General features: G+C 40.3%; 2 protein-coding genes across 2 annotated transcripts in view; one reads left to right on the top strand and one right to left on the bottom strand.

The window, feature by feature from the left end:
* The window catches only part of Rnf17 (ring finger protein 17), a 108,849-nt gene extending 94,425 nt beyond the window's left edge, over positions 1-14,424 (top strand). The window contains exons 30-37 of the mRNA XM_051195628.1: positions 1,796-1,921; positions 3,618-3,674; positions 5,812-5,928; positions 7,744-7,912; positions 9,270-9,405; positions 11,758-11,947; positions 13,676-13,775; positions 14,200-14,424. Of these exons, the coding sequence (XP_051051585.1) occupies positions 1,796-1,921; positions 3,618-3,674; positions 5,812-5,928; positions 7,744-7,912; positions 9,270-9,405; positions 11,758-11,947; positions 13,676-13,774 (894 nt within the window). The 3' untranslated portion in view covers position 13,775; positions 14,200-14,424. The remainder of the gene's footprint in view (positions 1-1,795; positions 1,922-3,617; positions 3,675-5,811; positions 5,929-7,743; positions 7,913-9,269; positions 9,406-11,757; positions 11,948-13,675; positions 13,776-14,199) is intronic.
* Positions 14,425-15,957: 1,533 nt separating this feature from the next.
* Cenpj (centromere protein J) overlaps positions 15,958-19,364 on the bottom strand; it is a 40,394-nt gene continuing 36,987 nt past the window's right edge. Inside the window, exons 14-17 of the mRNA XM_051195627.1 lie at positions 19,107-19,247; positions 18,947-19,031; positions 18,742-18,862; positions 15,958-16,334 (exon numbers count right to left, since the gene is read on the bottom strand). Coding sequence (XP_051051584.1) covers positions 16,142-16,334; positions 18,742-18,862; positions 18,947-19,031; positions 19,107-19,247 — 540 coding nt within the window. The 3' untranslated portion in view covers positions 15,958-16,141. The remainder of the gene's footprint in view (positions 16,335-18,741; positions 18,863-18,946; positions 19,032-19,106; positions 19,248-19,364) is intronic.

Here is a 19,364-nt window from a genome sequence, read left to right as displayed (position 1 = left end):
AGCCTAATTTTAAACAAATTTCTGAGAAGTTTTGTAAGCATTACATTGGATGATTGAAAGATTTGTTACTAATCGTTTCCTTACATGGATACAGGGCAATGAGCTATCATTGATCTGAATCAATAGGCACCACAGTGTGCAGAGGCTGCTGTCATACAGCATTGTGTAAGGTGCAGATGGTCCCTGTACTTAAAGGCCTCCCCTAGTTAGTGAAGCCAACATCCATCCATCCTGCAGAACAACATGAGCCAGGAGATGGCAGAGAGGCAAGCACAGCAGGACTATGGAGGGGAGAATTGAAGGTGACAGTCCTAACAGGGACACAGTGACATTCCTAACAGGGATGGCTTAGGAAATAGTCTAGTAGAAGGGTAGAGGTTTCTAGAAAGGGGAGAAATGGTGAGTAGGATGCACGAGTGGCCCCATGAAGGATGCTGAGCAGTAAAATAGTAAAATTAATCCACAGCTATCTGAGGCCTGGCACTGGGAGAGAAGAAAATGGTTAGGGTAATATTTATGCATTCAAGAGTCACAGATTCCACCTAAATAAGGAAACTAGGTTAAGGGTTCCTACCCACCTACTCCAAGAATCCTTGTCAAGGTAGTGTTCTAAGAAAGGTAGACATTAAATATTTTACTTAGTCAAGGTAGTGTTCTTTACAACTTAGCTTTCAGGAAAAGCACCACTTGGTTTTACAGACTGACTGCTCAATGCCCCCTAGCCCACTTGGCTCCATGCCTTACCTGGACACACTCCTCCAGCATCAATTACACTGAGACATGCTACTGAAGCTTGAAAAAGCCGTCTAAATCCATGTTTGTGGAACTGTTCTGGTGGGAAACAGACAGCAGATAAAAGAACAATGGTCTCCCAGCTATTGCTGGGAGATGGTGCCATGGCCCCACGTAGAAGCAGCCATGTTTGGAAAGAAAGGCAGAGTTGTGGTTGTGAGAGCCTGGCCTACACTGCCATACAGTCACACAGGTTCTGATACAAAACTATCTCCTTCATATGGCTGGTTAGTAGAAAACAGAATTAGATAGATCTGCCCAAAGGGCATTTCATATCTACTTCCTCTGTGAGATTTGTGGAACTGGTAGAAATGGCAAAGAAATTGCCAAAGAAATAGCTTAGCCCACTGTAGACACACCACTTCATGGCAATTGTGAGTGGACTTTATAGTCAGTGTTAAAGCCGCTATCGTGATTTCTCACTGGAGAATGCTGATTTCTTCTGATTCCTGACATTCTGGAGATTTTTACTTATGATTCATTATTGAAGTTTAATAAGGATGAGGAGAAACAAATGGGCCAAATAGATGTTTATTCAGAGAGAAGTAACTTACAACATAGATGAACACCAGCAGGTTCCTGGTCTCAAGGATGCCTCCAGATGCTCTCCTGACCCCGTGCTGCAAGCAAGAAAGCTCCCTGGGCCCCCTCCTCAGATGTTACCTCCTCAGGTAACATCTGCCCCTGTCCCCACCCCCAGTGGGTGTGGTCTGTACCACTGGTGCAGACAGGGGAATATCTCACTACAATTAATTTCTCTGCCTCTTAACCTGTTAACCATCTGTAGTTTCTAATAACTATGAAATCTATATGGTGTAAGTCCAAGAGTAAAATTACTGCTTTATCACCTGCCAAAATATCAGGAAGAAAATTCTTTGCTGTGAATGACTCAAACTGTTCAGTAATTCTGTTATTGTCAGAAACCTATTTTCATATTTGCTATAAAAGTTAGGCACTGAGTAAAAGTTTTTATACTAATAGTCTTTGTTATTAAATTTAATAGGAATTACCTGAAAATCCATGGGGAAAGTTGTCTGTTCATCTCTATTTTGATGGGATGTCACTTTCTTATTTTATGGCCCATCATAAATATTGTATTTTTGAACATTCTGAGGATATATTTAAAGAAGTAAGTGAACTGTTTTCCTATAAATAATATATACATTATTTGATTATAATTAAAATGTCACAATAAGTCTTGCACCTCAAGTCTTTTATGCATTTCCTGCATCTCAGGTTGGCTTTAAAAATTCTAATCTTTGTTCTGGGATTACAGGCAGGCACCACGACATTCTGCTTATACCAAAGGTCTTAGTGTGACCTTCCCACCTGATTTTTAAGGAGGGCTATGGTGAGAACTTGTCAGTTCTTCTTTGGAAAAGAGTATCATACTTTTTATATTCTGAAAAACATTTTATTTACATTAGAATTCTACTAATGTTTCTGTGCCTTCTACCCTAGTAAGGCTTCGTTACGTTGGCCAGTGTTGTTGAATTTGAACATGAGATGCACTGTAAAAACTCTGTATATAAAATTTCATGCCAGTAAAGAGCTGTATCCCCACATAAAATGTATCTTTTGACTTGAGCTAGGAGCCTTATGAGTGTCCCTAATACAAAAAACCCAAAATATGATGATCTGAAATACAAAATACTTTGAGTGCCAGAAAATACTGATTGCCGGCATTCAAGTTTTAGCTGTGCATGATGGAGCAGGACAGCATTTGCAGGTAGAAACAGGAATACCATTAGAAAATCAAGGTCATGCTTAAACTGGGTTCAAGGTTAGCCTGGGTTACATGAGACCCTAACTTTGAAAATAAAATAGGATTTTTATCTTGCTTTTTAAACTTTTATTGTTTAAATTTTTGCATTATGTGTATGAATCTTTTACCTGCATCTGTGTATGTGGACCACATGCATGCTTAGTGGCCCAGTGATGTCAAAAGGAAGGTGCTAGATGCCCTGGGACTGGAGTTAGAGATTGTTGTGAGCTGAGGGGGTCTCTGTAGTTGTCATACAGGGAAGCGAACTCTACAAATAGGTAAGAATGAAAACGTCGTGCAGATCGACTTCACCAACCTGAATTAGACTTTGGGGCTCTAATGCCAGGCAATTTCATTATCAGCATATTTAAAACACACTCACTTTGGGAAAGGTTTCCAAACAACAGTAAGTCCAATTCCAGGTGCACAATAAAACTTCAGTGTGACTACATAGAAACTCCTTTACAAAGTACATGTGATCATGAAGGTGGGTTCTATAGCTAGACACCTCCCTAACAGTCTAGCGAGGGAAGAGTCTGGGGTAATCATCCTGGGGGATTTGGGTGAAGTCTGCCTCTATAGCAAAAGTGGATAAGGTCTGCTCCATAGATGGCAAAAGGTCACCAGGTCATTAATACAATCTACTCTCAGCTTTCTGGATAGAATGCAGGTATTTGATTTTCATCTCCTCCATTGAGAAGACATCCCTGCATGGTTAATATTGCTGATTCTCTTAGTGCTACTCTGTGAGTACAAGGACCTCTGTGCCCCCAACAGCGAGCTACCATATGGGTGCTAGGAATTGAACCCAGGTCTTCTGCAAGAGCAAGTGCTTTTAAGGACTGACCCATTTCTCAGCAATAGGGAGGCAGAGGCAGATGGATCTCTGTGAGTTCAAGTCCAGCCTGGTTTACAGAATGAATGCCAACATGACTTATACATTTAGTTTTTATAAAGTACAAAAAAATGCCTTAAAGAAGTATTTTGTTTATAAAAAAGAACTATTTTGTTAGAAGATAAATGTAGTTTTTAACTGATGAATAATATTATATTATTTCAGAAACCAATAGGTCAGAATAAAAAATATGAAGAAGAAAACTGGAAAATAAGATTTGAGGTAAGTACAACCCAGATATTTTTGGAAACTTTCAGCTTTCTATTGAAAGGATCTGATACATAGCCAGCAAGCTAGCTTAGTTGGCAAGGGCAGTTGCTGCCAAGACTGACACCTGAGTTTGATCCCCAGAACACAAGTGATGGGAGGAGAGACTCCTGCAAACTGTCTTCTGATTGCCACACATGCCCTCTGGTACTTACTCACCACTCACAAAAATAAAGGAAAATAAATTGAGACAGAGTCTCACTAGGAAGCTATATAGACCAAGCTGGCCTCAAACTCACTAAGATCCACCTATCTCTGCCTGGTATTAAAGTTCTGGTATTAAAGGTGTGCACTACCAGGCGCAGCTACAAGAAATTACTTTAAAATTAAAAGAGCTGGGCTGGGGTAGTGCTTGCCTTTAATCTCAGCAGAGTCAGGTGGATTCTGGGTTTGAAGCCAAACTAGTCTACAGAGGGAATTCTAGGACAGCCAGGCTACACAGAGAAACCCTGTCTTGAAAAAAAAATTAAAAGAAGAAAAAAAATCCAGAATTTTCTTTCTCATATAGCCACTTTATTGAGCTACTATTTACATACTGTAAATTCACTCCCTTCAAATACGTGATTCATTGGATTTTACTGAGTTGTGTAGCTAGCACTACTAAATCAAGAACATTCCAAGAAGAAATTAACCACATTTTCTATCCTTTTTCCTTCCTCTGCTTTGGTTACCTCTCAATCTTGTTTCTATGGATCTTCCTATTCAGTGAAGTCAAACATTATATGGTCCTTTATCCTCACTTTTTCCCTTATCATTTCTGTCTCTCTTTTTTATTTTTATATGCATTGGTGTTTGAGGGAGTCAGATCCAGTGGAACCTGAGTTATAGACAGGTGTGAGCTGCCATGTGGGTGCTGAGAATTAAACTTGAGTCCTCTGGAAGAACAGCCAGTGCTCTTAACCACTGAGCTATCTCTCCAGCCCCATCATTTCTTTCTATTTAATATAATACTTGTAACATGAGTTCTAATAGGTCTTAATAATAAAAGCCAGCAAAACAGCCAGTCACTAGAGCTCTTACCTCTACAAAATCCTTAGACTAAAAAGAGACAGAGTTCCTGTTTCCTGCTGCCTACATTCCTCTCTCTGCCCAGCCATCTCACTTCCTGTCTGTCTTTACAGACCTCCAGACCACTATGGTTAGGTGGTGGCTAGCTCTCCCCGCTGATCTTCAGGAAAGCTTTATTTGTTAGAGTATAAACAAGATATCACCACAAATACTTCTTTTTAATTTTTATTACATTTATTTATTGGGGGTGGGGCATGTGCATAGCAACCATATCTCTCCCCCCACTCTCTCTCACACACATAGAATATTAAATAGTAATGAAGTAACCCACAAATTTGAATATGATAACTTTTTTTACTTTACATTACTGCATTCCTAAAGAGGAAGATATTGCTGGTCTTTGCAGAAAACCTGTACCCATACCATGTATTCCCTAACTGCTGACTCCCCATGATTCTCTGAATCGCATGTGTTCGTTTTCTCTGTACTTTATAGAACGTAAGAACCAACCTTCTTTCCTCCTCAGTGACTTTAACTTACCTCCTGTAAGAAATTTTGTATTATTTTGTGAAGTTATTTTGTGTGTTTCCTTATGAAATGGCGACCTGTTGCAAAAGTAAATGAATGCTATAGACTAAGGAGGCCCACATGGATGCACAAACCTTTACTCCTGACTTGGGAGGTAGAGGTAGGCCAGCCTGGGCTACACAGTGAGACCTGTCTATAAAAAGGTGTTTGTATGGGAATGTCACCTACTTTGTACCTCAGCACCCCAGTAGCACTCTTAGTGACAGTATTCATTGAGTGCTTGTCAGCTGTATCCTGTGTCTCCACTGTGAGTATTCATCAGTAGACATGCATGCTTTTGTTTGTCTAAAGCCTTTTTTAAACTGAGGCATAAAAGACTGCTGAAGATGGTGAGTCACCCCACTTTGTTCCTGCTGCTAGCAGACCTTTGCTGTGGTATTCAGTGCTTAAGACAGCTTGGTTTCTGGTAACTGAAGTGAGTTGGCCCCATAATGAAGTTTGATGTTAATTTTCATGATTGCCATTCTGAAATTTTATGTTTTGTTTGGTGTTTTAGGAATTGCTTTTGCCTGAAATGGAGGCTCCCATTTTACCACCATACCTGTCTTCCCTTCTACCTCCGCCAGAGGAGCTGTATGCTGTGCAAGTAAAGCATATCGTCTCACCCGATGAAGTACGTGTCAGTGTCTCAAGCTTTCAGTGCTTCCTAGCTGTAAACAGTGGTAGTGGATGGCCTCTCCTTAGCCCCACTTGTCAGGTCTTCAGATACTTGTGGATACTTCAGACACTGGTGTTCCTTAAGCACCTGCCCATTTCCAGGTTGTGTTCTTTTATTTACTCATATGCTTATATGGCTTGTTTAGGTTTTCTAATTTAGATGTATTTGTTATGGTTTTTACCTGCATGTATGTATGCGCACCACATGCATTCCTGGTTCCCATGGACACCAGGTCCCCTGGAATTGGATTTAGGTGGTTTTGAGTCATTGTTTGTGGGTGCTGGGAATCGAACCCAGATCCTCTGCAAAAGCAACAACTGCTCTAAACTATGGAACAATCTCTCCAACCCCCACCCTATCTTTAATTTATTATATATCTATGGGTGTTTTGTATCTGAGGTAAGAGAAGGTTGCAGATTCTGTGTAACTGGAGTTACATATGGTTATGAGCCAACACATGGGTGTTGGGGTTCAACCCCAAGTCCTCTGGAGAACAACCCTCAGTGCTCTTAACCACTGAGCCACCTCTCCAGCCCCAAATGTGTACCCCAAGTAACATATCCTACGTGCCTGACTATTTAGGTTTTTAAGGTGGATCTTTCCCCTCTGTGACATATTAAATATCTCATCCTTATATCTCTCCTTGCCCTGAACTTCACTGTTTTTTTTTCCCCTGCTCTGGATTTCTGAACTACTTCAGACATTTTCCACACTGTCTATTAATGTTATTTGGCTGTCTTCCAGTGAAAATGGTGATTTAGTCTCTTCTCCATTATATCCTCAGGCCCTAAAATATATAATAGTCACATGGTAACTGTTGATTAAATAAATGCACTAAAGAAAATTAGTTAATGTCCCTGGCTGACAAGAAGGTGTGAGAAAAAAAATAGCCAGTTGCACAGGCAGCCCTTCCCTTTACAAAGTAAACCATGCAAGGGAAGGGTTTGCTGCCTAATTTTACATTTTTATAACTACCATTGAGTTATATAATTTTTATTATATTTTTCTAGATGACTAATTACTCCAAACTTAGCAGCTTAAAACAATATATATGGGGACTGGCAAGATAACTCTGTGCATAGAAGTGTTTGCCACCAATCCTGAGTTCAATCCCCAGAATCCACATGGTAGAAGGAGAAAACTGATTCACAAGTTGTCCTCTGAAGGCCACACATGTGTTCTGGTACCAATGTGCCTCCCCCACAGTATAAATACATGTAAAATAATTTTTAATTAAAAATGCACATGATGTTGAAAAACCAAATAGTTGCTAAATTAAGTCTAGTTCAAGATCTCATTATGTTGCAGTCAAGACTCTGAAGGGGATGATAGAACCCACTTCTGAAGGGGCCACATTGTCAGGCATGGTGACATGTGCCTGTAATTTGAACTCAGGAAGTAGAAGCAGATGATTAGAGGTTTGAGGGCACTATCAGCTACATGTCACCCTGTTTCAGAACAAGTAAATATTGATATGATGTGTCCAAAAGTATCACTGCTGGCTCCGAGTCCCTTTCAGCGGACTGCTACAAGCCCGGCTTCATACTTTCTGGAACACACCAATCTCTACAACCAGTCTTCACAACCACACTCTACTTCAGTGTAGTCTCTTGGCTACAAGATCAGTGTGGCGGGACACAGGGGGCACTCCACAGGGCCATGGGACAGGAGGCAGGGGCCACGGGGCCCTGGTTGGAGGCCTCCTGTAAACGAATTCAGAAATTACAGAACTTGCAAGGCTGATTTTCCTCCTCTTCCACCCCCTTGTAGGTGTACATTTGCCTTGATTCTGTAGAGAGCTGTCCTCAGTTTAGCCATCCTGGTGACACGGATGACAGTGGAATCAGCTGGGAATCTGAGTCAGAGAACCTGGAGGAAGCACTGCAGAGATTTAACAAGAGTGTGGAGACCTTCCCTCCCCTGACAGACTTTAGCTCAGGTACGCCCATGCTGACTGCCCAGGGTCTTGGTGAGATTGCCTTTTATGCAAGGGCCAGGGAGCTTCGGTGGGTTATTTATTTATGTTAATTGGCATTTCCTCTCCTCAGCTTCACATTCCTAAATTTAGAAATTTCTAAATTCTAGATTAGGAAGGTAACCTAATGACTTAAGTGAGTTAAGTAATGCATCACTCCTGTGGGGACAGTTTCACTCTGCAAGAGCTGAAAAATAAAGGGTATAAGGATGATTTTTTTTTTTTTAAGTTTGTAGCTTTACTACTAGCCCTATTTGTGAAAGTTGACTTTCAGACTACAGTGGTAATGACCAACTACAAATCGCCTAAACTGACAGCTCCTGAGGTAGAGGCTCAGGCTGTGATGGTTTATCAGAATGAGTTAAAATTCGTTTCCTTTATAGTCTGTTCTTCACATCTTTATTAAATGCCCATGGTTCTCTTCTGAGGAAAATTTACCCACTTGACATTGGCAGTCCCTGAATACCAAGAGTGTGTGCACATTTTCCTGTGTGGGGCATAGAGCTGTATTTATTCTTGGTCTGTTGCATGTAAGAGTCAAGGAAAAATAATATATCAGCCTAACTTCTTAGCTGACTTGACTTAATATTCTGCTAGGTCACAACTTAACTTTAGCTGATAAATGCTTACAGTTCCTTTGACTTGGGAAGTCCTTCCCTCAGACTGTCACAGTTGAAGTCTCTTGCTCAGCTCTCCCATTATTGGAGGTCTTCTTTTACCTCTCCCAGCATGAAGCAGCATCACCCTCCTTACTGTGTTACAGAAGCAGTGAGCAGGTACTGCTCAGGTGCACTTAGCTCTATTAGTTACAAATGAGTGGTGTAAGAGGAAACTAACTCATCCAGTGGGCTTTGTGAACACATACAGGCCAGGACAACAAACCCTTCCTCATTCACACCTCCAGGGAAGTCCTAGTTGGGGCATAATGTAATTTTCTGCATCTAAAAACATATGGTGTTAACTTGATAGCTACCTTGACTCCAAGGTTGCTTTTTCCAGTGCAGAGGATTAAATCCAGGGCTTTGCCCCTGCTGAGCAAGTGCTCTACCAGTGAGCTCCATCCCCAGTCCTTGGCAATGTGACCTCACCTATGCAGAAATGGAGCTAGAGATGCTGACGAGCAAGTACCTTTCTTCAAAACAGTCCTTAGACATGAATGAGAAAAGTTGATAAATGTAGGCAGAAAAGGAGAATCCACCACCAGGCCAGGCACTCAATCTTCAGTTCTGCATGGTGAACAATTAGTTCTTTATACTTTTTGTATTAAAATTTAAGGAAATGACTAAGTTTTATGATTTGTTCCCTCTTTCTGTCTTTCCAGAAATGCCTTGCCTTGCAGAATATGCTGATGGTTTGTGGTATAGAGCAAAGATTGTTTCCATTAAAGAATTTAATCCTTTATCTGTCCTGGTACTGTTTGTTGATTATGGGTCCACAGAGAAGCTGACAATAAACAGGTAAAGGGGAGGAAAAAATGAGTAAGATGCTTTTAAAAGCATATTTATGTACAGGCAGTGTACATTTCTGTGGAGGTGTGTGTGACTATGCAGAGGTCAAAGGTCAATAATGGTGTCTTCTATTGCTCTCCACCTTGCTTTTTGAGACATGGCCCCTAACTGAACTTGCTCTCCATTTCAACTAGATTGGTTGACAGCAGCCCCCAGAATCCTTTCTGGGATCACAGGACATTGGGAACCCAAACTCTGTTCCTGATGCTTATTCACTGAGCTGTCTCCCCAGTCCTAAATAAGGATTCTTTGTTTTACCTGGGAATGGGAAGTAATTAGAGCTATTTCTTGGGAAGATTTTTGCCTCTTTTTAAAAGAAAAGGTTATTTTAAAGTTGTTTACAAATTAGGAATTTCTTCACTCTGGCAATAAATTATTATGAAGCTATCTCGTGTATTCTAAGAGACTGGAACTTTTGCTGGACCTCATAGCCAGAATTATGATACACATTATGAGGCCGTTTAAGACTGCTGTCCAACTATATACTCTACTGTTTGTTTAACATGCCTTTAAGGGAACAAAACATTCAGGCAGTGGTGGTACACACCTTTGATCCTAGTAGAGGCAGACAGATTGTGAGTTCAAAGCTAGCCTGATCTACAGAGTGAGTTTCAGGACAGCCAGAGCCACACAGAGAAACCCTGTTCGGAAAACCAAAGGGGGCAGGGAGGAGGGAGAACACAAAACAAAAACCAACCTAACTTGCCTTGGGTTGCCAATGTAATCAACCTTTACAACCTAAGCTAATGCACAGCTTTAATCTTACTCTTAATGTGTACTCTTCCATGCCTCTGACTCAGAGAACAATGTGTGAGTGCGATGGAAAATCATTTGTAGAGAGCAACAAGTAGGTTAAAAAGCAACCTTATAAAAATTAGTATCAGTCATACATATTGAAAGCAACAGATAATTGCTTTATAGTATTTGTTGTCTATGCCAATGGGGATGGGTTGGAGTCAGTAACATTTCATTCTTCATTTCCTTCCCACGTGATGCTTTCTGTGCTGTTCAGTAGAAGAGGGAGCAAGGCCCTCTGTGAGGGACACACAGAGACACAGGGATAGACAGAGCCATAAGACAACATCCAGGCAGGCACATATTCAGACTCATATACAACAGACAGAGCGAAGATAGACGTGGAGAGCATGAAGTAGAAGATTCAAATATGGACTCAACAAAGTTGGTGAAATTACTCCAAGGTGAAGTGCTTTTCTTCTCCTCAGTGCAATACATACTTGATTGGTGGCTGGGTTTTGCACCAATACATTAAATCTAATACATTTTATTAATTTTACACTTATTTTGTGTGGGGGGTTGTGCACCCATACATACCACATATGCTGAGATTAGAAGAAAATCTATAGGAGTCATTTCTCTCCCTCAACCACATGGGATCCTGGAACTGAACTCAGGTCACAGGCACCTCAGCAGCAAGCCCCTACCTGCTGAACTATCTCACCAACCCAGATTGAGAATTTCTTTAAAAATTAATATTTAAAATTGTGTATGTATGTGGATTTATACAAATTAGCACATGTGTCAGAAGAGGTCATAGGTATCAGATCCTCCTGGAGCTGGACTTAGAGGTAGTTGTAAGCCACTAGACATGGGTGCTGGGACTCCAAATTGGTTCCTCTGAAAAAGCAGTCTTTGCTCTTGACCACTGTAGCATTTTAGATGTACACTTAATGGGCTTCTAAATACATTCACAAAATTGTTTACACTTTGCATTTCCAAAACATTTTAAATCAATCTACATCGGAACTCTGCCCATTAAATAATCATGCTCCATTTCACCCTTAGCCCAATAAGCTACTTTCTGTCCCTTCTGTTTCAAGGTTCATCCATGTGGCATATGCCACAGTTTGCTTCCTAAGGCTATTGCATGTGTCTGTCTCAACTTTAGACATCCTTCATGGGTTGACGTTGACAGTGGGACTGCCTTTACTTCTTCCTGTTGTGAACAAGGTTGTAATGAACATGAGTATATAGGTACCTTGTTGAGACCATGCTTTCGATTTGGAATATATGCCAGAGATGGAATTGCTGGATCACATACTCTATTTTACCATGTAAGGAATGTCCATCAATGATTCTCCATAGCAGTGCCATTTTATATCAGTAATGGTGCCCAAGGGCTTCAGTTTTTCTGGCTTTTCTTGGCTGTGCTCCTGGTGTCATCTTTGCAAATTCCAGTATCATGAAGCTTTTCTCTTGTTTTCTACTGAAAGTGATATAGTTTTAAATAAGAAAATTTGAATTGTGACATTTTGATCATTTTACCGATCTCTTTTCTAACAGACTACGTCAGATTCCTGTTCAGCTTATGCAGTATCCAGCCCAAGCCATAAAGGTTCTCTTGGCAGGGTTTAAACCTCCCTTAAGCGACTCCGGAAAGGCAAGAATACCATACTGTCCCAAGTGGAGCATGGAAGCATTGTGGACTATGATAGACTGTCTCCAAGGGAAACAGCTCTATGCTGCCTCTGTGGTAATTCTCTATTTTAATTAGCCAAATTATTTTAAAGCTATTTCCACAAGACCTATTAACTTTATGAAGTGTTTTGCTTCTGCTTAAAAATAATAGTTAAAGCATATAAAGCTACATAGAGAAGTTAAGTCTTAAGGGCGGCCTGGGATGGAACTCAGCAGTGCACTTGTCTCACACACATGCACAAAACCCTGGTAAACCAAATGTGATGAAGTATACCTGTAACACCACTCAGGATATGCTAGCAGGTGGGTCAGAAGTTCAAGGTCATCACCCTGTCTCATCCACCAAAAAGTTAGCTTTAACAGACTTTATTATCCTAAAATGGTACATGAGCAGTGTAAAATAACAAAGATGCATATCCTATAATCAAAGAACTTTCAAGTCAATGAAAAACAAACATGCATAGTATTAATCAGAGGTAGGATCAAAGTATAGTACAAATATAGTTAACTTTACAGGCTGGGGAGAAATGTAAGAAATTATTATTTCATCTGAAGAGACTTGAAAAGGTGTTTAAGAAATGTCTTAGTAGGCACTCAAGTAACTCACTAAAAAAATAGGCCCAGAAAGTTGCCCAAGCTGCATCCTGAAAGCTGAAGAGAGCTAGTCAGAGAGGCTTGAACTGTAAGGTGGCCAGACCTGTATCAAAACTTGAGGTTGGGGGGGGGGGGTGCTGGAGAGGTGGCTCTGGTTAAGAGCAGGGATCCAGGTTTAGTTCCCAGTGACTCACAACTGTCTACCCTCATTCCTGTCAGATGCCCTCTTCTGAGCTTACTGGAATTGTATACACACTGTGAACTTAGATACATGAAAATAAAAAAAGAAAATCTCCAGATGGTATCTGAAGTAGCAGATCCTTCTTTTTAAGCTAAGCATATCACATAGTAGTATCACCCACAAGCAAGCAGGAACCTTGTTTTGCATAGTATTCTAGAACTGGAAAGTTTTTATACACACACACAATCTGTGTCAGGACTGACCTACTATTATAAAACCTAGGACTCTCAGACCTCCTTTTGGCACAACCTTTTGAGCTGGGATGGTAATAATAGAAGGTCCCCTCTGGGTTACCCTTGGCCCTTATGACTGGTATTCATTCAGGTCCGTCTGCTCCCTCCTCTGTGTTCTTTACCAGGTCCTAGGACAAAGAATCCTGCACACTGCTTTCCACAAGAATGAGCTTATGATGAGACAAGGTTATTACTAGAAAATGCTTTTGGAAAACTACTATTGTATATCATGCATGCTGTACATAGTTTATTCAGGGTGTTTCTCAAGAACTCAGTGAAAATACATACAGGCCAAGAACTTAATACAAATATATATTTTTTCACCTCTATGACTAATAGCCACATTTTAGTTTATGCATAACAGATATTATATGTGGTGTACAAAATGTAAACATAGTTTAACAGGGACAATGGTGTGAACGACCATTGGCTCTATCTAGGCAAGAGAGACTTGAGGTTTCATTAGCTTTAATAGAGAAGGGAAGGAATCTGCCTCCTTTACAGGTGTAAATCCAGCTATATTATTGTTTTCTTGAATACTTTTTTTGTTTGTTTTTTGAGACAGTGTTTCTCTGTGTAGCTTTGGCTGTTCTGGAACTCTCTGTAGAAGGCTAGCCTTGAACTCAAGAGATCTGCCTGCCTCTTCCTCCTGAGTGCTGAGATTAAAGGTGTGTGCCACTATTGCCTAACTGATAACTGTATCTTTCAATTTTAGGCTCAGGCACCAGAACAAATAGTGACATTATATGAAGATGAACGATACCCAGTTCATATGTCCTTGGTAGAACTGGGGCTTGCAGATAAAGATGAATGATGTAAGTGTACATCCTTGGTCACCTATGTAGTCAGCACATATGTCTCTACACATTACTGCTATGACAGAGATTAATGCTAAATTGCTTATGAAAGCACCTCAGATATTCTAATTTCTCAAAAGACGCGGTTCTATAAGAATGCTCTTCCAGATTTTGTCACCTCCAGACTTTGTGCCTCTGGAACACCATTAACAATGACGCTTATATCTGTAAATATGCGGGAATGCTGTCATGACTGCCCTAGCACTGGTGGAACAGAGTGCAAGTCAAACAGGACAATAGGCCCCATGAGTAACTCCTGCTCACTACCAAGTAGCAGGCACACAGAACCTCTGTGAGACCCAGGCAGCTAAGAGTGATTCAGCTAAACTTGAATAAAGCATTAAGGCAAGTTTTACAGCAACATTTTTGTTTTGTTTTTCAGGTGTACAATAGCACCTGTAGCTGTCCAGAAGAAAGTTTTCTGTTAGATTTGTACCATTTCAGGTTTGACTTTAACTTGTTCTGCAGTGGTATCATTTTTCCTCCTTTAGTCATACTTGTTAAATTGTTAACAAGAATTGTGTGTGGGAAAGTTAATATTTTCTTTGAAACATTTTTGGTTTTACTATCATTTCAAAATAAAATTTAGGCACATAGAAAATTTAGTTCATGTTATTATTAAGATTTTGCTTAAGTATCAGAACTGGGGACTGGAGAGATGGCTCAGTGGTTAAGAGCACTGACTACTCTTCCAGAGGACCTGGGTTCAATTCCCAGCACCTACATGGCAGCTCACAACTGTAATTTCAGGATCCAACACCCCTCACGTAGACATACATACAGGCAAAACACCAATAAAATAAAAATAAAATGGGAAAAAAGGTATCAGAATTGTTGATGGTCCTGCAGCATCTCACCCCCCCCCCCACAAACACACACACACACACTCCCTTACAGTGTGAGTATGATGGAGTTAATGTGTGTAGTTACATACATAAGTCTGTAATTTCGCTGCTATGGATCTGTAAGACTGAGCAATGTGTAACCTAGGCAACACTCCCACTGCTGGCTCTGCCGTGTTGATTGGCAGCTCTGATGCACTAACCTCACTTCCCATCTGAGTGTATGGGTCTTAACTGTTGGGTGCTGGGTTGGCTGCTGGCTTTGCTGTTGCTTCTCAGCTGCATTCTCTTCTAGGCCCTTATACATAATGTGAGAGGCTCTTCCTATATGTATATAGTAGAGGCATTTGCTGAGCCAGGGGATAATTACTTTTGAAACAGTTACATATTCCTAAAGATGGCAACTAACACCTTTCCCTTTAAAGTTTATGCCCTACTTAAAAATTCTTCCACAGCCTAAAATAATTTTTAAGTAACTGTCAATACCTCTTGTCCTAGTTATAAACTTCCAGGGGCGACTTGCCCTTTCTTTGAGCATAGCTTACTTGTGCTGCCTACTACCTCTCTCATAACAACATGAAGGCTGTGATTGGTTCACACCAGCTACTTCGGTTTTTGACAAGTTATGCAGCACCTTGGGTTGTAACTGCTTTCTCCTAACACTGATTATTACTTGTAATATTGCTTGGCCTGTGTGTATTCATCTCAGTTCTTTTGTCTTTGTAGTAAATGACAGTTTTCATTTTAGTATTGGCTGCATAATGTTTTTGGGAAGCCCACATTCCATGGCTGATATGCCTATGGAACAAGTATTTGATACACTTCTTTTACTTCTTTTGTTTGTTTTTTGAGACAGGGTTTCCCTATGTAGCTTTGGAACCTGTCCTGAAACTAGCTGTTGAAGACCAGGCTGGTCTTGAACTTGAAAAGGTCCGCCTGCCTCTGCCTCCCAAGCACTGGGATTAAAGGTATGCACCACCACTGCCCAGCTCTTCATTTATTTATTTTAAAAATAGGCACAAGCCGTATGTGGTGGCACATGGCTTTAATCCCATCACTAGGGACACAGAGGCAGGTGGATCTCTGTGAATTCAATGCTTGCCTGACCTACAGATTAAGTTATAGGCTAGCCAAGGCTACACAGCGAGGCCCAATCTCAAATAAAAAAGCAAAGATGTTAAAAACAAAAACTGTACATAGTTCAACAAAGTAATAATGCTTTCTCTTCCTAATTGTAGAAAGACACCTCCATACACTAGGGGAGCTGCTTTTGTGTTTCAAAAAATGCAAAACAGGAAGACTGTGGTAAAACTTTAATTTTAAAAATCAAACATAATCTTTTACATTTAGACACACACACACACACACACACACACATACACACACAAAATATAAATTAAACAACCAAACACACAAGGAATGTACATACTCTGAACAGAAAAACCACTTAGTGTTAGTTCATGATTAATCCCACGAAGATCTTTACAATTCCGTGTCCATTAGAACATTACCATCTTTGTCCTTCACTCTAACTCGGCCAGATGTGTACTTTGTCTCTTGATGGCCATTTGCATAGACAGTTTTAACAGTTCCATCTGGATATTCTCGTCTCTTGAACTGGGCAGTATGGAGCTCTCTTTGGCCATTATTAAACTCTATGATTTTGTTGCCATCACTGTAAAATTTAAACCAGAATATAATTTCTTTAAAAAAAAAAATATATATATATATATATCAACAGGAGCTAAGCATAGTGGTGGGTACATGACTAAAATACCAGCCTACCTCTCAGAAGGCTTCAGGTAGGAGGACTGGGAGGTCAAGACCAGCTTGGGCTACATAGGCAAACCCTTGAAATCTGAAATAGAGCTGGAGGTAGCCCAGTGGAAAAATACTTGCCTAGTATGCATGAGACCTCAATACTATGGGAGAATAAAAAGAAAAGACACAATAGGAAAGCTAGCTAAAAGTAGCCTTTTGACCCTGGCAGTTCATTCTTCTCCTAAACACACTCCTTGAGCCTCTTCCCAATACAATTACAAGTTCTGTGCAGTATTTCACTTCAGTTCTAGCGACCAAATTAACCTTTACATGTGATCACGAAAAAATCTTTCCATGAATTTATTTATATTTTTACTATAAAGTGTTTAGCTTTTTGTTTTTTAATTCAGCTTCTAAAAAGATTTTTCTTTTTCTTTATTTTCTTGACAGTCTCCTTTTGTAGCCCTACCTGGCCTGCAGCTCACTATGCAGAGCAGGCTGTCTGCCCTCAAATACCCAGTGACCCACCTGCCTCCTTAGTGGTGGGATTAAAGGCTTGTGTATGTCACCATGTGCAACTCAAAGCTGGTCACTGTATTAAAATTTAGCTGTTCAGGTTCCTTGTGGAAAGTTGAGATGGCTCCCTTTTATTTATTTATTTTACTAACTTGAAGGCCACCTTAGTACTTTGAACAGCAAAACAGTCAGGATATGAAAACATTAATACAAAGACATGTTGGGCATGTCTATGGAACATTCACAATGAATTTCCAGGCTTAGGTCCAAAGTGCCATGACAAACAGAAGCCTGGAACAGCAATTTGGGACACAGATGGGCAGGTGTCAACCAGCAGAACAGCCCTGTGCCACATGCATGTGTGAGACACAAAACCCACCCCCAAAAGTTGATGTTTCTCCTGGGGATCCCTACCCTGGCACAGCTGCATCTCAGCATCCAGGTGACAGTGCACACTACATTCTGAGGACCACTGCTCTTAACTAATATAATTCCTGGGATCTGCTTCTGAAAACAAGACTGGCTATGAATTAATCTATGTTGAAGCTAGATGTACAGATACATATTTTTCTTTCTCTGCTTATTACACAAAATTTCAAATATAAGAGTTAAAAATCTTAAATTTGTTGTAATGTTTTTCAAATTTTTAAAATTACTATTTATTTGCATGTGTATCAGATTTTTACACTAAGGGGGAAACACTTCCATAACTATAAAAAGTGGCTGTACCACCTGAATCAGTTTTCTCTTTCTTGGCCAATTTGTACCATAGGCTTCATGTTGGTTAGTGTGTTGTTTTCAAAGGCAGGATACTTAAGTTGTCACATCCTAAGGTAAAGAGGGAAAAACTCAAAATTGGATGTGGCAGAGCTTCACCAGGGCTGTGATTAAAGTAAGCTCTATATCATTAGGTTGGTTATAGTTCATACCTATACTCTCAGCATGTGGAAAGTGGAGACAGGAAGATCAGGAGTTCGAGGTCAGACTAAGCTACAAGAGACTCTGCTTTAAAAAAGTTTATTGTGAATTGGGCAGCCAGGGACCACAAAAAAACTAACTTTCAGATATATAATATTCAAAAGGACAAATTAAGAGTTTGTCGGTTTTGAAAGGTTTGGGTCAAATATGCCAAGAGAGGAAACATCAGAATGGACACAGAGGTTGAGAAATTAAAAATCCAGCAAGATAGGAAAGGCTAAAGATGGTTCAGTGGCCTCTGTTAACTACACAATTGAGGACAGCCTGCCTTCTGTGTCTCATTCTGTTTTCAGGGTTTACTAAACTTCCTGAGTATTGAGCAGACTTGCTCTATAGACTCACTCTACATCCCATTAGCACAATTTCTTCTAATAAACCTCATAGTGCAGTCATGTGTCTCACCTGTTCTCAGATTGTCTGTGTTCACTTCTCAATCAGCTCACTGAAAATTCAAGTCACTGGTATATTTTGTTTTGTATTTGGGAGGGTACATGCCCCTTGCATGCAGAGCCAAAGGAAGACTACTTTATTCCCTTAAGACAAGGTCTCTCACTAAACTGGAAATTTGCCATTTGGGCTAGGCTCACAGACTAGTGAGCTTCCAGAACTCACCTATCTTCCCTTACCCCATCTCCAACGCTGAGGCTACAGGAACATGTTTCCATGTCTTGTATAGGGTGGTATGTTCCCACTTAGCTCTTCATGAATGTACAGCAAGTGCTCTTCTCTATTGAGCCAGATATCCAGCCCCAAATGTTTGATTTTTTTTAAAAAGTTGAACCATAAAAATTTGGAAAATGGAGAAACAGATTTAAAAGGTGCCTTACCGTTGTACTCGGACAATTGTACCATCTGGAAAGATGCTCTCTTCTTGACCATCAGCAAATAAATTCTTAACAGTTTGGTCAGGAAATGTGATTTCTTTTCTTCCATCTGGGAAATGTTTTTCTGTTTTAAAAATGGTTGTTAGCAATACATTTTTAAAAGTAAGGTTAGAATTTAACAGAGTAGGCAAAGTATGTTTGTACCTACCTATTTGTCCACTTGAGAAATGTAAGACTTCAAGGCCTTCCGGGTATGTGGTATGAGTGGTCTGGGCAGTAGCATAGTAGTAGACCTGCAAAGACATTTAGTCACATCTGCCCTTCTTCTCAGATGGTGCAGCTAGAAGCAGCACCCTGAGCATACGTACCACTCTCTCATCTGGCATGACATGCTTCACGTCTCCATTAAAAAATGTAACAGTGATGCTCTTCCCATCTGCACTCACTTCTTTCCGAGTTCCATTGGGAAACAGTATAACCCGGCACCCATTTTTATAAACCTTTTCTACCTAAAAAGACACAAGGTGATTACCACTATGTAAGACCTTCTCCTGAGACAATGCAACAGAGATATGAGGAATCCCCTGCCTGTTTACACACATCCAAATTCTTCATAACAAAAAGTA

Source organism: Phodopus roborovskii, unplaced genomic scaffold (assembly GCF_943737965.1).
Source record: "Phodopus roborovskii unplaced genomic scaffold, PHOROB, whole genome shotgun sequence".
Classification (NCBI taxonomy): domain Eukaryota; kingdom Metazoa; phylum Chordata; class Mammalia; order Rodentia; family Cricetidae; genus Phodopus; species Phodopus roborovskii.
The sequence above is the reverse complement of the archived record's forward strand: the minus strand, read 5'-3'. Positions and strand labels throughout refer to the sequence as shown.